This window comes from Aphelocoma coerulescens, chromosome 1 (genome assembly GCF_041296385.1).
Source record: "Aphelocoma coerulescens isolate FSJ_1873_10779 chromosome 1, UR_Acoe_1.0, whole genome shotgun sequence".
Classification (NCBI taxonomy): domain Eukaryota; kingdom Metazoa; phylum Chordata; class Aves; order Passeriformes; family Corvidae; genus Aphelocoma; species Aphelocoma coerulescens.
This window is the reverse complement of record NC_091013.1, coordinates 104,574,624-104,589,656: the sequence shown is the minus strand read 5'-3', so window position 1 is coordinate 104,589,656 and position 15,033 is coordinate 104,574,624. Positions and strand designations below refer to the sequence as shown.

The 15,033-nt window shown below is 44.5% G+C and overlaps 1 protein-coding gene across 1 annotated transcript in view; it reads right to left on the bottom strand.

Moving 5' to 3' along the window:
• Nucleotides 1–11,005: 11,005 nt before the first annotated feature.
• NECTIN3 (nectin cell adhesion molecule 3) overlaps nucleotides 11,006–15,033 on the bottom strand; it is a 157,705-nt gene continuing 153,677 nt past the window's right edge. Inside the window, exon 8 of the mRNA XM_069022696.1 lies at nucleotides 11,006–11,282. Coding sequence (XP_068878797.1) covers nucleotides 11,121–11,282 — 162 coding nt within the window. The 3' untranslated portion in view covers nucleotides 11,006–11,120. The remainder of the gene's footprint in view (nucleotides 11,283–15,033) is intronic.

Sequence of the window (15,033 nt, the reverse complement as noted above, 5' to 3'; positions counted from 1 at the left end):
AACCAATTTTTTTTCCTTTGCCTTTTCAGGTTAACTTAGAGGAAGCAGTTTACTGGTTTACACACTCCCAACACATGCCAGGTACCTAAGTTTGAATATGTAATTTTTGGGGATATGGTTTGGGAGTGATTATGGTGGTGCCACGTTAGCTGTGGGACTTGCTCTCGAAGGTCTCTTCCAACCTTGATTATTCTATATTTTCTGGGTACTATATGGTAGATTGCACACACACAAAAAAGCTGACTTTCTTTCTTCCTTCATTTCCTTCATGTATTAGTTCAAAATATCTCACATATACTATTTCTAGACCCTCTACACTCAGAATCTTTAAAAAACACAGCAAAATATCAAAAAACAATCTCCAGAAATTAAAACAGATGAGATGAGAGTTTCTACATTCACTTCTTTTCCTCCTTTTCTTCCTAAGAAGGAGAACATGAATTATTTTCTGCAGTTTGATGAATTACAGCATCACATGTGACAATGTCCCTTGGTGTAGTTAATCCCTGTACTGTCCTTCAGCTGTCAGTTTTGGTTATGGCAGCACCCTCACGTGGAGGAGCATGGTTCCTGGCAGTCCTGTCACCTGTCTCTATTGCAGGTCACCTGTACATCCTTCTGAGCTGTCCTGGAAGCACACTGCATTTCCATGAGCTAGGCACACACCTGCCAGCAAAGCATCTCATTGCAGGCAAGTCATGCAAATTGGGCCTGCTGTTGGCAGCTTTTCAGAAGGAAACAGGTTTGAGTTCTTGCTTATCACGCTTCTTTCCCCCAAGCCAAAAAGAGCAGGGCAGGACACCTCACATACACAGCATGGATATGTTATTTTCTGGCTCTTCATGATGTGGATGTTTGGCAGTATGGATGGGCAAGAGGCTTGTTGCCCCTGATAGCTCCATCCTCGGGGGCCCAAGGACAACCCACCATGTGGACTTTGGGACACAGCCTATTACAGCCCATTCCTCAGGGAAGAGAAGGCAAGTGTCACAGTCCCTTAGGCACCTCTCTCTGCCAGCAGTGCCCTCCCTCAGGAGGGAGTCCTTGACTGATCCGAGTCCTGACATGACTTTTCCTGACTTCCAAATTTTACTAACCATGGAGCTCCCCACACCTCTGGCATGCAAGGTACAAAGTAAAAGGTGAAAAAGAAAGACTCTCTGGTCATTTTCCTATTTTGCAACCTGCCAGGTGTAAACAACATCTATACCACTTCCCTAATCTGTGCATATGCAACCTTTTGGTGTCACACTTAAACAGGCTCCAGCGGGAGCTAGTAGTGCTGGCCAGGCTACATCAGGGCTCCACATGTCTTGGAGAATAAATGCTGTTGCACAGTTCTTTTTTTGTTTCCATTGCTCTTCTACCTGAGGAAATGCACTAAGAGCACTTGTAGGAAATGCACTGGATGCCAAGGTTACTGCTAAAGGAATTGTCCCTGGGGATGAAATCTCTGTTTGTCATTCAGAAACCTGACAGAGATCTGTCTCAGAGGATCAAGAAGTCCTGAAGCTGAGGATAAACAGAATATTGAAGCCATTGTAACTGACAGGCACAGAAGGGAGCAAAAATACTAAAGAGATATGTTCTGGTTTCCAGTTCAGACCAAAGACCACAAAGACCCAGAGATTACCTGCAGATACTAGAGTCCAAGAAAATCTGACTTCAGTCTAAAATTTGGATTTTCATTTATGATTGCAGTTACCTTAGCTTCTCCTGCTGATCAGGTCATGTAAAGTTTGTACCATGAGAGAATGTATTTTGTCTTAAATGAGCTTTTTCTTGATCTGAAACATACATCACAAATTGACAAGACAGCCCAAGTGCTGTGTGGCACATTCAAGAGACACAGAAATCCCTGAGCAGCTTGTTTGAGGTACTAGATCACTGTATCTTGCCATTAGAATTTGTTTCCCCCCCTAAAATAACATCCTAAAAACATACTGCTGCTATGTTTCATTGTGTTGGCTGAATGCAGCCACCCAGCTCTGTTGCTGTGCTTGGTGATTAAAGACAGACAAGAAAGAAACCTCCCAGCACGATGGAGTTTTGTTCAGTTCAGAGCTGTGTTTTGCCCCAGTTCCTGCCTTAAGCCCAGGTCTTGAAATAGGCACTCACCCTGCTGCCAACATTCATGTGCGTGAGCAGCACAGACCTGCCTCTGCAAATGACATCAAAACCCATTCTGAGACACACCACTTATCTCAGCCTACTGGCAGGGAGACATCTCTTCCCTGGAGCCAAACTTGAGGTCCTGCTCACAGCAATACAAATTATTACGAGAGTTCCTTCTCCCACTATCCCTTTCCTGGAAAATTACTTACAGGCAGCTTTGCAAATGCCGTGGTTGGATGTAACACATCAGGTTACGGATGGCGAGGATGAGAGGAGGTACTGAAACATCTCCAGGGACAGTGGACCTTATTGGTAGCTGGAGGGAGGATACATCTGTATTTGGCTTTTCCTTGATGGAGAAGCTGCAGGGATGATTGTCTCAGAGTTGGGATGTGCAGGCTTTTCCTGCCACTCCAGAGACACCCAGAAATTGCTGCAAGGCTGGGAGGTTTCAGAGGAAAAGAAGCTGTGCCCAAGCAAGTGACCTTGTCAGTGGATGTGTGAACCACAGTGTTTTCTTTTAGGCTGGACAAGCATTTGACCTGGTTGATAGTCCCCAGTGTCCCAGGGGGTGTCAGGAAGAGATGGGCTCTGAATATCCTCCAGGATGGGTTCCCGACAGTGCACTGCAGCGAGGGGCTATGCCCACTGCACAGGCACATCTCATGCATTAATTTTTTTTCCACTCCAGTGGGGATGGCAGAGGGGGATCCTTTAATTATTTTCTGCAGATCTGTTCACCACTGGAGGAGGTATTTTAAACACTACAAATGACTCTTTCCATGGCAATCACCCTATTATGTGTCATGCTCACAGAATCCTCCACTGCAATACATTTCTTCTGCCTCAATTACAGTAAGCTGTACCTAAGGAGGAAGCACAGCTACAGTCAGTCCCACAGAAAAAGAAATCTTCAACTCCAGAGACATTCAATTATTCACAAAGAGATCCTTTTTAGAAATGCTAGTACACGAGCCGTTCCTGCCAGAGGCGAGGATGATTACCCTTGCAGACTGGTGTCCTCTAAACATTGCTTAAAGAAAGCACTGGTCCCTGGTGGAAAAGAAAGGGAGACTTTGAAGTAGGCATTTCATTAAAGAATAAACTAACCTTTCAGGTTTGCTTGGCACTTGGCACAGAAACTCCCACTTCATCACTGTGTTTTGGTTTTGAACTTCTTTGAAACCTGCACTAATGGCTCCACAGCCGGTGGGCACCTTTGACCACAGCACCTCATGAAGGGTTGGATGTGTGGGTGGCACAGGATTGGAGGCAGCTTTGCAGGGACTGAATTGGCAGTGGGACACCCACTGGGCTTTTTCAGTGACCCCCTGCTTCCTCTGTCTCTCCTTCCCACACGTAGTTCTGGTGCCTCTCTCCTGCTCACAGCATTGCCTCTTCTGCATAGAAGAAAAGAGGGGGATAAGAGGGAAGAGGGTTTCTTCCTCTGCTTCCTCCTCGTACTCCTCCTCCCTCATGGCTGCATGTGCACACCTATACCCTATGTATGACACAGTCCAGCCCCATTTCGAGCCAAGGTCTGGAGGCAGCATGGCAAGGCACACACACTTCCCTCTCACCAGCAATTTCTCCATCTGAAAGGTGTTTAATTCTCTGAGCCAATTTTTGTTCCCTATTCACTGACAGCTCAGAGTATGGGAGAAACCAGGGACATGGGTGCCTCCCTGCTTCAACTTTTTAATTACTTTTTCTAATTAGAAGGCCTAACTTACAGGTCATGTTTCAGAGAGAGCATATGATGATAAATGGAGGATAATGAGCTCCCTCACTTTCTCTGCCATTCCAGCCACAGGTCCCTGTGGTCCTCTGCTCCCATTTAATGCCATTTCTGACCAATGATGTTTCATTGGGGTAAGCTGTTGAGCATTTCCTTGTGCAAAGTGCAAGTTACTGAAAAAGCAGAGTACAAAAAGTGCAACCAATGAGCAAAACAAAACAAATAGCAGGCACATTTGCACAACAGTGAAATACTAATGAAACACCACCGTGTGAAAGCCAGCCAGATATTTCCATCAAAATTAAAGACTCTACACAGACATAGGCACACATAAGACCAGCCCTGCTTTCTTTGGTCCCTTTCTCTTTTCTAGATACAGCACAAGCTGTGCTTCCCCACCATTTTCAACATCAGCTAAAGGCTTTTCACTTGTACATCTCATCTCTCAGGTTTTGTAAGAAGATGTTTCAAAGTACATTAAGAACTGTGGAACAAAATGTAATGGCACCCATAGCTTTGAATAAAGCATTTGTTTGGAAAGGATAACCCACTGCGAGTGCTTGGAAACACCTGCTCATGTGAGACTACAAGGCTGAGATTCCACTGAAGCCTCCCAGAAGGACCATGTCCTCCCCCGGTCACTTTGGCAGCAGCTTCAGAGACCTGGAGCAGCTTTTGTGAATCACTCCAGCAAAAGGAGTCTGCTTGTGAAAGAACTTTTCTCAGACACAGCTTGTGGGGCTTTGTCTTGAGTGGTGCATGACAGAGGGAGTTAACAAGACAAGAACAGACCGCTTGGTCAGAACCAAAAAGCTTAAGCTCACTTCTGAAATGATATAAACCTAAATGTGTTGTACAGCTCATTTTTCCATGCAGACTATCTCCAATGGCTTGTGTTCCCCAACTAATTTAAATTCATCCATACTACTGTATGCAAATACCTTCTTGAAGGCACACAGCCACCTGGCCAGGGCACAACATGGCAAACTGGTTAGAATTCACCACTGAAGAAACACATCAAATAGAAAAGAATAAAGGTGTGAAAGTTAACTTCAGATACAGTAGCAGTGACAATTTGAGGGCAGCACAGTTGTCTTTATTAAAAAAACAAAGAATAAAATAATTTACAACAACAGAAGGCCAAGTTTACAGTGACACTGAGAACCATAACTTGGATTTTTCTTTTTGACAAAATATTTTGAAAGCATCATATGTTAATGAATTTGTTTGCATACAGTACCTTTGAGGCCTATAAATACCTTTCACGCTATCAGCATGTCAGAAGCAACCACAGGAAAATGAGATACTACTTCCATCACATCCATCATCTATTAAATTGTCCACTAAACTGTAATTCCCTGTCTCTTTTGAAAAGGTGGTGAAGTAAAAATGAGAAAAGGAAAACAGAAGTTGTTGCTCATGTTGAGCCTGACTTTGCAGAGAAGAAAGTGTATCTCAGTGGAGCTGTGTTTGGACCATTGAGGTGCTTTAACCTGGAGCCTTGCAGAGCAGGATGTCTCACCCAGGTCCTGGAAAGAGGGGGGTCATCTCCAGAAGGCAGCACAGAGCTGAGTGCTCCTTATGTGAGCACAGCATGGGATGAATGCATTCCTAAATCTGGGTATCTCAATAGAGTTAACAGCCTGCAGTCAGGTGGGATGAACACAGCACAGCAGCAGCTAGAAGGTAAAATGGAGAGTAGAAAACTTCTTGGATATTTCTGCATAATGTTATTTTCCACACCGTAAGCAGAATAACATGTAGCTACAGCAGATGTGAATCCTTTTGGTTCATTCTGTGCTCAAAGGCATAACATGAACCTGCCCGAAGGAGCCCGCAAGAGTTTTTAGCATGGCAAAGTACACTGAACACAGAGTCCTTCCAGAGCACTCCTGACCAAGTAGCTGAAGAAAGGGATGGAGAATGAAGGTGGTTTTCAACAGAAAACCCCTCTTTCAACATTCAATATGACTTCCTGAAGTTTCAACCACCACTAAAATTAAGAAAGACTTCCACTTATAGGTTGATTTGTAAGGGTCACTCTCCATGTAAAATACATCTTCAGTTTCTAGCTGAATCTGTCACCTCCCAAAACAATACTAGCCAGGGCCCGCACTGCTGCTTCTTCTTTCAGTGAAGCTTCATATCTCAGCTAATGGGGATTTAAAAGAGTCACTGTTCACACATCTTTTGCATAAAATGGAGAAAGGACAACCAAGTAATGAAAATCATCCGTGAGTGCCACCTGGAGTTTTGATTGTGAACAAAGAGTAGGTTAGTAGTCATCTCCTCTAGCCCTCCTCCCAGTCTGACCCCTTGTCTTTAATACTATTTCCATCCCAGTCACTCAGGTGTACCCTAACCATTCCCAGGAGCCTGCTTGTGACCCACTGACACACAAGCACCACTTGACTGAACACCGCTCTTCCTCTGCCTGAAATGAGGTTATGCTTTAACTTCTCCACAGCTGATTAAGCTTAGCAATGCTGTTAATGGCAATGAAATCATTTGAGACCTCTAGCAGAGCAGTTAACTTCTATTTTGCATGATTGCCTCCATTTTCAAAATGAATATGTAGTGGCTTGGTGGGTTTAACTGCCCGAGTTGATGGGTGGCTCCTGGGTACTTCCAGACTGTGTCCCAAAAAAGCACCACTCTGTAGACAAGGGAAGCCACTCATGTTACCCAAGTCTTCTTTCCCAAAAGGTTGAAGTCACCTTCTGCCCCCTGGAAAATCAATGATTTCAGTAAATGAATTTCAGTCTGTTACTGTAATTGGATTAAAGAAAAAAAAAAACATCTTGGAAGACTTATGAAAGCCAATAAGCTGGAGAATTGCACTGTGACTGAGCACAAATCAAATAGTGTATTTGACGTTTTAATTGCAAATAAGAAAAAAAAAATCTCTCATTACAGAGCTGAACAAAGTTGACTTGTGTGAATCAGACTCTCCAGAGAACCCTTTCCTCCCTTGTCCCCTGCTCAGCTGCCCAGCAGCTGCAGCATCAAACATCATGCAAACTATGGCAGCTGTGGCCATTGCTGGTCACCCTTTCTCCCTATAAAATTGCACTGACTCACATTTCTCTAACAGATGATAATGTGCAGCAAAGAGCTTTTGAAGGAGGAATAAAAAAAGCCCACCACAGAAGTGCTTGAAAAACACAAGTTTAGAAGCCATGGATCTGTTTGCAGAAGGGTGGATCAAAATCACTTCAGGCTCATTTCAGTGATTTACCTGAATACACCAGAGACACATTTAGCTTGCAGTGCTTCTGCCACGTCTTGGCTGTGGTCTTTCAAGATGCAAGAGCAAGTACTGAGCCTGGAGATCAGTACAGCTGACCAGCTGCTCTGAGTACAGGTACAATTTTAGAAGTCTGATTTAATATCTGGCTCAACCAGAAATGCTCGTGGCTAAATTTGAAATAAAACTAATCTATCCTTATTAGATTGGGGCTGTAATCTCATAACACCCTCAGATATTGGACTTCCCTGACAGGCTTCCTGCTTTGCACTGGCTCTCATTCCCAAGAAGCTGAAGAGAATGAAGTGAATAATGAGAGAAATGTAAGTTCAAAGAAAATTCATATATGGTTCAGTGGCTTGTACAATAGAAGCTTTTAACAACACATATATGAAACAAAAAGGGAAAGAAGCAATTTACTAATGTGGTCCATTCACCCAGAAGGTAAGTTTTATTATACCAGTGTGGGTGCTGCCCAGATCTGAAAACTGTGGGTGCAACAAGTGTATCCTGTGGGATCCTAGGGAGGATTGCTTACTTTTCCTGAACAGAAAAAGTACATGCTCTGCTTTATGGGACTGGTACACTGGTTGCCCACAGGAAAGAACTAAGATTTTTTTTCAGGGAAGTTGTATCAGCTGCTCCAAAAAAGACAAAATATTGATCAGAGCAAGTATATTAGCTATCTTATTATTAGAATTATTACCTCTAAAAAATATTGACCAAAAATAGTTTAGGTGCAGTTAGTCTGACTTTGGCACAACATGAAGAATTAGATCTCTTGACAGGCTCCCCGGCATGTTTTCCTGCAATTTCTTCTTTTCCTTTCCATTTTCAGTTGCAGTTTTCAGGAGTATTTCTCTATGGCTGACCTTTTCTTCCCTCACCAGAATCATGTTTTGCCAGCCCCTGACCTGCTCTGTGCAGAATAGCTCCAGCAGCCAGGCAGTTTCTGGACAGGAGGTTCCCAGACCCGGGAGTTACCTCTGCAAGACCTCACCCACCACCCCCAGCAGGCAGGCATGACCTTCTGTTTTGTTTTATTTAACCCCCCACACCAATTCTCAGAAAAAAATCCACCATCCATTGTCTGTACAAAACAACACAAGTTCCTTGCCAACAGCAACAGCTTTTCCATAGGACCTGAAGTGCACCTAAAAGCTTGACATTTACTGCTTCGTATTTTCTAGGAAGCAGGATTTAGCAACCCACATTTAAACAACACAGAGAAGCCTGTAGTTTTTTTCCTGGTTCCCCATGCTGTGTACTTTCTCTTTGGGAAACTGCCAAAGTCTGTCTCAGGAGGTTGTTATTTTGCTCCAAGAGACCAAAATCAATCAATCAATCTGTGATTTGGTAGAGTCAGAAGAGAAGATTAGGACTCTCAAGGCAGATTATAAACACAATCCCCTCAATTAACTTCTCTGGGATGGGCTAGAGGCAGTTAGATCCTCATTAAGTTAATTATTAACATGGATGGTCAGTGTGCATATTTTTTATGACAAATCGTATTAATTTCAAGCCCAAAGCAGTAAACCCAGAGAGAGGCTAAGAAGCAGGGCCACGGCCCTGCCTGCCAGGCCACTGGGAACTAGCTTCATGGAGCACCTTTGGCCCCTGCTATGTGCAAACAGCCACCTGCTCTGGCCAGCAATGCCAGGGCTTTTCCAGGCTCCTTGGTGTCTGTCGGGGTCCCTCCCCCTGCCATGTCCTGGGAGAGGGGCCCTGGGGGGGGAGGCACGGGGTTTCCCTGCCCCTGGTCAGCCTCGTTCCCCATTGGTTGGTTTGTGTTCCCCTGCGCGGGCAAGGACCCTCGGGTCCTGTGATTGAGCAGTTCCTCGGCAGAGCCCCGGCCCTGCGGCTGGAGAAATAAACATCTCTGAAACATCTAGCAAGAATCGGTCCATAGATATTTATTTTCCACGGGCCTCGTTGTCTGATACACGTGTTGCAGTTTCCCCACTGTAACAGGTGTCCAGGAATTTGGGACTCCGTGCGCTGCCCGTCTTTCCTGAGTACATTAAATGGAGAGACCTCTGAATTATGCAGCTGACGTTGGGGGGGCTTTATAAAGCTGCTACTTGCACGCCAAGGCTGGTGCTCCGGATCTGCTGTGGGGAGAAGGGCTGGGTAGGGCACCTCTGGCATCGCCTTTCGCAGCCTCCCGCGACTCTCCAGTGAGAAAACTCAACCGGCATCCACGATCCCCACCCTTTGCACAGAGAATCAGTCAAAGGAAACATTTTGTGCCTGTATAGTTTAATCCATAACTACATAGCTCTCAAGGAATTTTAAGTGCCCAGTTTTCTGGGCCTGAATAAGCTTGCCAGAACACAGGATTTTTTTTCTACTGGAAAGCAGGAACAAAACTTGCCCTGAAATTGCTCTGGCAACATAGTCCTGATGCACTTTTGCTGCCATTATGATCATCATTCATTATGATCATCCTTCTCAAAATGCCCTTCCATAATAGCCTGTTGCATTTTTAACAGTAGAACTTCACCTGCCTTATTCCAGACTTTTTCAGGATTTAGCCTTAAAATTATGTCAGCTACAGTTAATCTTACTACAGAAACTTGCCAAGAGAATGGAAGCTACATATGGAAGTCACACCTGTTGGGTCTCAGACTCTGCACGTAAAGGCCAGTTTCCCCTGCTGACTCGTGCCATGCCTAAGAGGTGGCTTCCTCATTTGAGTTATGTGATCAGGCTCTCTATGTGAAAAATTAAGGCACTCATGCCTCTGTCAAAAGGGCTCAGAAAACTGACCTTAACATTGGGTGTAGATTGGATTCCCCTTCAAGAGTTCAAAGGAAAGAAGCTGAACAGTGACCCAGAAAGACTGGAATTAGTTTAAAAATATTCTGTTCTATGACACAGCACTATATCCATGCTCCTTGCTCAGCAATAATTTATTAAAATTCCTTACTGCCTGAACAACATTTAAGGGCAGCTAAATGAGCAGCAGCACTGGCAGGCAATACCCTGCACTGTCCTGTTGGGCAATTAAAACTGTGCCAGGCAAGTGTCTGATTTAACCTTTTTGTCAGGCTCCTGTAGCCTGTTGAAATCATACGAGATGCTGGCAGTACTGCTGACCTCCAGAAAAAGGACCCCAATTGTTCCCCTGTGAAAGGCTGGCAGATGGATCTTCTCCAGTGGCTGAGGTACTTGGCACAGCCTGAAGAGTGACTGGGAGCAACCCAGTGAGGGGAGGGAAGGGCTGGCAAGCAGCTGAAGACACCTGGATGCTTTCAGCAGGGAAGATGACATGTCAGCACGACCCACCACTGACATATGTGACTGGCTAGGAGCAGTGACAGCTTGAGGCCAAACCTGATTCTTGCATTCATCCATCTGGATAAATATTTGCTGCTGTTAAATGTGCTCACCAGTGGGAATACATGATTAAAACATTTCTAATTTGCAGCGCCTTCAAATGCATTCAACTCAGGCCCCCTTCTCCAGGGGATAAATGGCATTTATAAATCCTCAATATTTTTCTAACTTCTGGTATTATTGCAGGTGAAAAATCAGAATATTTGCACTTTAGCAGCCTGTTAGGTGAAAGTTGCCATTTGATGAAGATTCAGATGCATATCTGCAACCCCAGGCCAAGCTCATCTTCTAGTGAATATGTACAAATTGGTATGGGTTGACAATGGAAAAAGGCAATAAGCAGTTTTTATAGAATCACAGAATGGTTTGGGTTGAAAGAGACCTTCAAAGATAGTCTAGTCCAACCCCTTGCCATGGGCAGGGACATTTTTTACTAGGCCACGTTGTACAAAGCCCCACCCAACCAGACCAACTACTTCCCAGGAATGGGGCATTCTGCTACTCTTCAACCTGTCCTGCTAGGAAAAAAATACTGAAAAAAAAGTCCTTTATTTTAACTTACCTACTTTTTTTTTTTTTTTTTTTTTTTTTTTTAATAGTAATCTATGTTAATGATCATTTTGGTTGCTGGCCTTGTGTTAGCACCTTTTTGTTCTGCTCAACACCCCAGCATGATAGGATTCAGCGCAGGACGTGTATGACCGGGGTTCTTACCTTATACTGCTGACTGCTCCCTGTGGTAATGTTTTCTTTCTTACGCCTCCTTCTTCTGCTCTTTATACACAGTAAGGCAGCACCAGCCAGACCAGAAAAGCAGGAAGTGTAATTGCTGGAGCTGTGCAACTGAAATGATGGAGTTTCCTAAGTCTACAACTGAGATAAGAAGCTGCCTAATAAACAAACAAACAGGATGTCTGTAGTCCGTCAGAGAAGTAATCAAAGCCTGGATAAGACACTTGGCGTACCTTAAGACAAGGCTGTGTAGACTTGGAGAAGTCCAACTACAGCATCTCAACTTACATGGAATAAATTGAAGACAGAGCTGATGGTGAACAGACCTGGAATGAAATCTGAGCACTTGGCAGAAGTCAGTGATTGACAAGGAAACACAGAGTTCTCTGTAAGAAAATATTCCCTGTAAATAACTTACTCAATTTAAATAAAAGGAAGGCCCAGCTCCAGCCTTTAGACAGGCATTTCTACAGTGTTGGACCCCACCATGTGCAGTGTTGTGTTTGCTGCTTTTCAGCCATTGAGTCTGGGGATGACAAATACAATACTGAATCAGACCTGAGCTAAAAGACAGCTGACTAAATTAGGAATCCTGGCTTGTTACAGTGGGGATACTGTAACACCTATACCAAACCAGGAGTCCCGTGGAAAAGACATATATATGGACGGATTCTTGCTAGATGTTTCAGAGATGTTTATTTCCCCAGCCGCATGGCCGGGCTCTGCTGAGGAACTGCTACAGTCGGGACCCGAGGGTCCTTTGCCCGCGCAGGAAACACAAACCAACCAATGGGGAACGAGGCTGAGCAGGGGCAGGGAAACCCCGTGTCTCCCTCAGGGCTCCCAGGGCTACATGGCGGGGGAGGGACACCGACACTGGCTGGGGAACTGGAGGGGGCAGAAGGGGCAAGGACAGCCTGCTGAGCACTCGTTATGACCAGCCTGTGATTTCACGCAGGCAACTTGGCAGAGCTCACCAAATCACCACCGTGCTGGTGGTGACTGGGGGAAGGCAGCTCCTGGGGAGAAAGCAGCAGCCATGGCTGCATAGCAGCACTTGCAAAGTCCAGCACAACTCTCTGACAAGCAAGGTTTGAAGCATGTATAATTAGAGACACTGCACAGTCATAATACTTTTATCCATTTTAATTTCTGTTGGTGATTTAAAAAAAAAAAATTGTAGACAGGCTACCCAATTTTTTTTCTTAGAATAGAAAATAATCTGGGAAAATGAAATTAAAAATAAAAAATAATTTCCAGGTATATACCTTTTATCACAAGAGCTCTGGTGGTACAGGAAAAGGGTACAGATCTTGAGTTTCTCTGGCTGAAGCCAAGGTACCTCCTCCCCACTCCCCATGGGCTGTCACGTACGTATCTGAGGCACCAGATGCATCCAACTCCTGTATGCCCCAGGTGAAGATGGGGGAAACAATGTGACACAGTCACTGTGCCCTATAAAGGGACGTGACCAGACACCACCCCAGACCTCAACATCCCCACAGGTGCTCCCCAGCTTTATCAGGCTTATGACTTCTCCCGCTTCCACTGAAGGTACGGGTATCTGCTGCCTGTAACATTATGTTACCACGCTCAGCCCTTGAGCTACTCAGAGAAATAGACTCTTTGCAGGTCCCCGGCGGCCAGACTCAGCTGAATGCCACGGCTCTGCCTGCTCCCCAGCCAAGGCAGCCATCCTAAAGGTATCTCTCCCAGCCCTCATATTTGTAATCAGTGCCTCAATGAGATGCTAATGAGTAAGACAAGCAATTCTGAAGGTTAAACACTTTTGCAGCTGGCGATGCCATTCCTCCACAATTAAAGGCAAATGTCTCAGACATACTTATATCCTGATTTGCTGCTGAGACAACTACACTTCTTGGAATGACAGGCTTAAATCTTTCAAGAGAACTCACATTGTTGTGCCTCTGTTATTTGTGGGCTTTTCAGAGATACAGGAATTGTTACGCTTCGGGCAAAACAGTGTAAAACAAAAACAACATCAAAAACCTAACGTACTCATAAATCAGAAATATTTTACTTCAAGAAAGGTAGAGTCATTAATAGCAGCAACACTGCAATATGTGCTAATTACATGTTTGGTGAATGTTTTCAAGGAAAGAGACACAAGGCAGTGCCACAGCCCAAGCTACTACCATTCAAGGCTTTACCTTTAAAACAGAGGCTTGGTTTACAGCTATTTCGCCTGGTGGTAACTTCTCACAGCAGAGCCATCAGCTGGACACTCCTGGATTTTTGTTCCCACTTAGTGGTGTCCTCTGAGCTCAGCTCTCCATGGGGCTAGGCTGAGACAGGCTGCTGCTACTTACTCTCATTTCTCCAATTATGTTCTTCAGGCTCTCCTTAGGCCTGGACTGCTTTGAAACCTCAAGTTTCTCACTGCTGGTTACTTCACAGCAACCTTCTACCATTTTCAAAACTCCCCATCTTCCATTCTTAGTGTTTGGTATTGAGATCTGGGGAGTAACCCCCAGAAATTTGACTTTTAATTATTATTTTACAAAGATGGATTTGCTCTGTTCATCCAGTCTAGGACTTTTTAGTATGGGAAACTTGTCTGCAGGTTCAGTCTTTGCAGCAGACTTAGACAAAAAAACGGTTTAGCTGAACTTTGGCTCAGCAGTGTCTGTGCCCATTCAGGGAGAGCAGGTGCTCCTGAACGACATGTACTGACCCAGGATATTTTATTCCTATTTGTTCTGTTTCCAAGCACTATTGTCATCCCAAAATCTACAGAAGATAAATCTAGCAAATCCTGCATCTTCTCAGTGCTTTGCAGAGAATTATCTTTAGACTCTTAACTCATCAAGGATTAGCCACGCAGTCAGGTAACCCCATCCATACCCACTACTCTATCCAGAGTGCATCCAAACACATTGTGTTTGTTCTCTACACATTAAAAAAAAAAAAAAAATCCCAGACTTCCTTTGTTGCTGGGGCATTTCCCTGGTCCAGCCAGCAGTACTGTGCTGAGTTCGTTATATGGGAGCAGCAGTGTGGACAGGGCAGAAGCAGAGACACCTGGAACCCCCGTGGTCGTCAGGGGAGACATAGCTCCTGAAAACAGCCTCCTGGCACCACGAGGTGGGGACATGGAGTAAAAAAGCCCTAAACCCACAAATAAATAACCTCTGAAAACATGCCAGCAATTTCTTTGCACATAAAAATCAAAATAACCCTTACGGGAAAGCCTTCCCTATCCCTCCCTCAAGGCTAGTCTGACTGCTGAGTGCAGTCTGTCTCAAAGCTAAAGTTTGCTGGTGCCTGTGGTTTTCCAGCCACAGGGTTAGCTCATTCAGTCTTTGTCTGGGGCTTTGTCCAGAGAAAGTATCTGCAACCTGCAGCAGAAGATGGTTTTCCCCTTTCCAGTTTATCTGGTTATTGAGAGGCCCCATCTCTGAGCCCATCAGTGTATTGTTTTCTTCCTCCCTGTCATTTAGCAGTCACCTCTGCTGGTTCAATAGTGACAGTGCATTTTCAAGCAGACTTAAAATTCAAATTGACTCAAATTATCTCAAGGTAATTTACCTGTAAACTGCCAAGGTAAGAGCATCAGACTGTCCAGGTATCACTGAAGCTAAAGGAACAAAGCTACTTGGAGTGCACAGGAACAAGCTGCTCATTGCTTGTGCCTTGAATCACTTTTAGTCCAACAATTCACCTTAAAGCAGGCACAGAGCAGAATATCACCCTCATTGCCTCCTAATGCATTTCGCAATGAAATAGATTTTAATATCAGAATATTACAGTTTCCAGTACCAAGAGATAATGGGTGAAACACAGGGTTTCCATGAGACATTGGTGTCTTTTTTTCTTTTACATTTGCTCTGAGCTTTGCTTT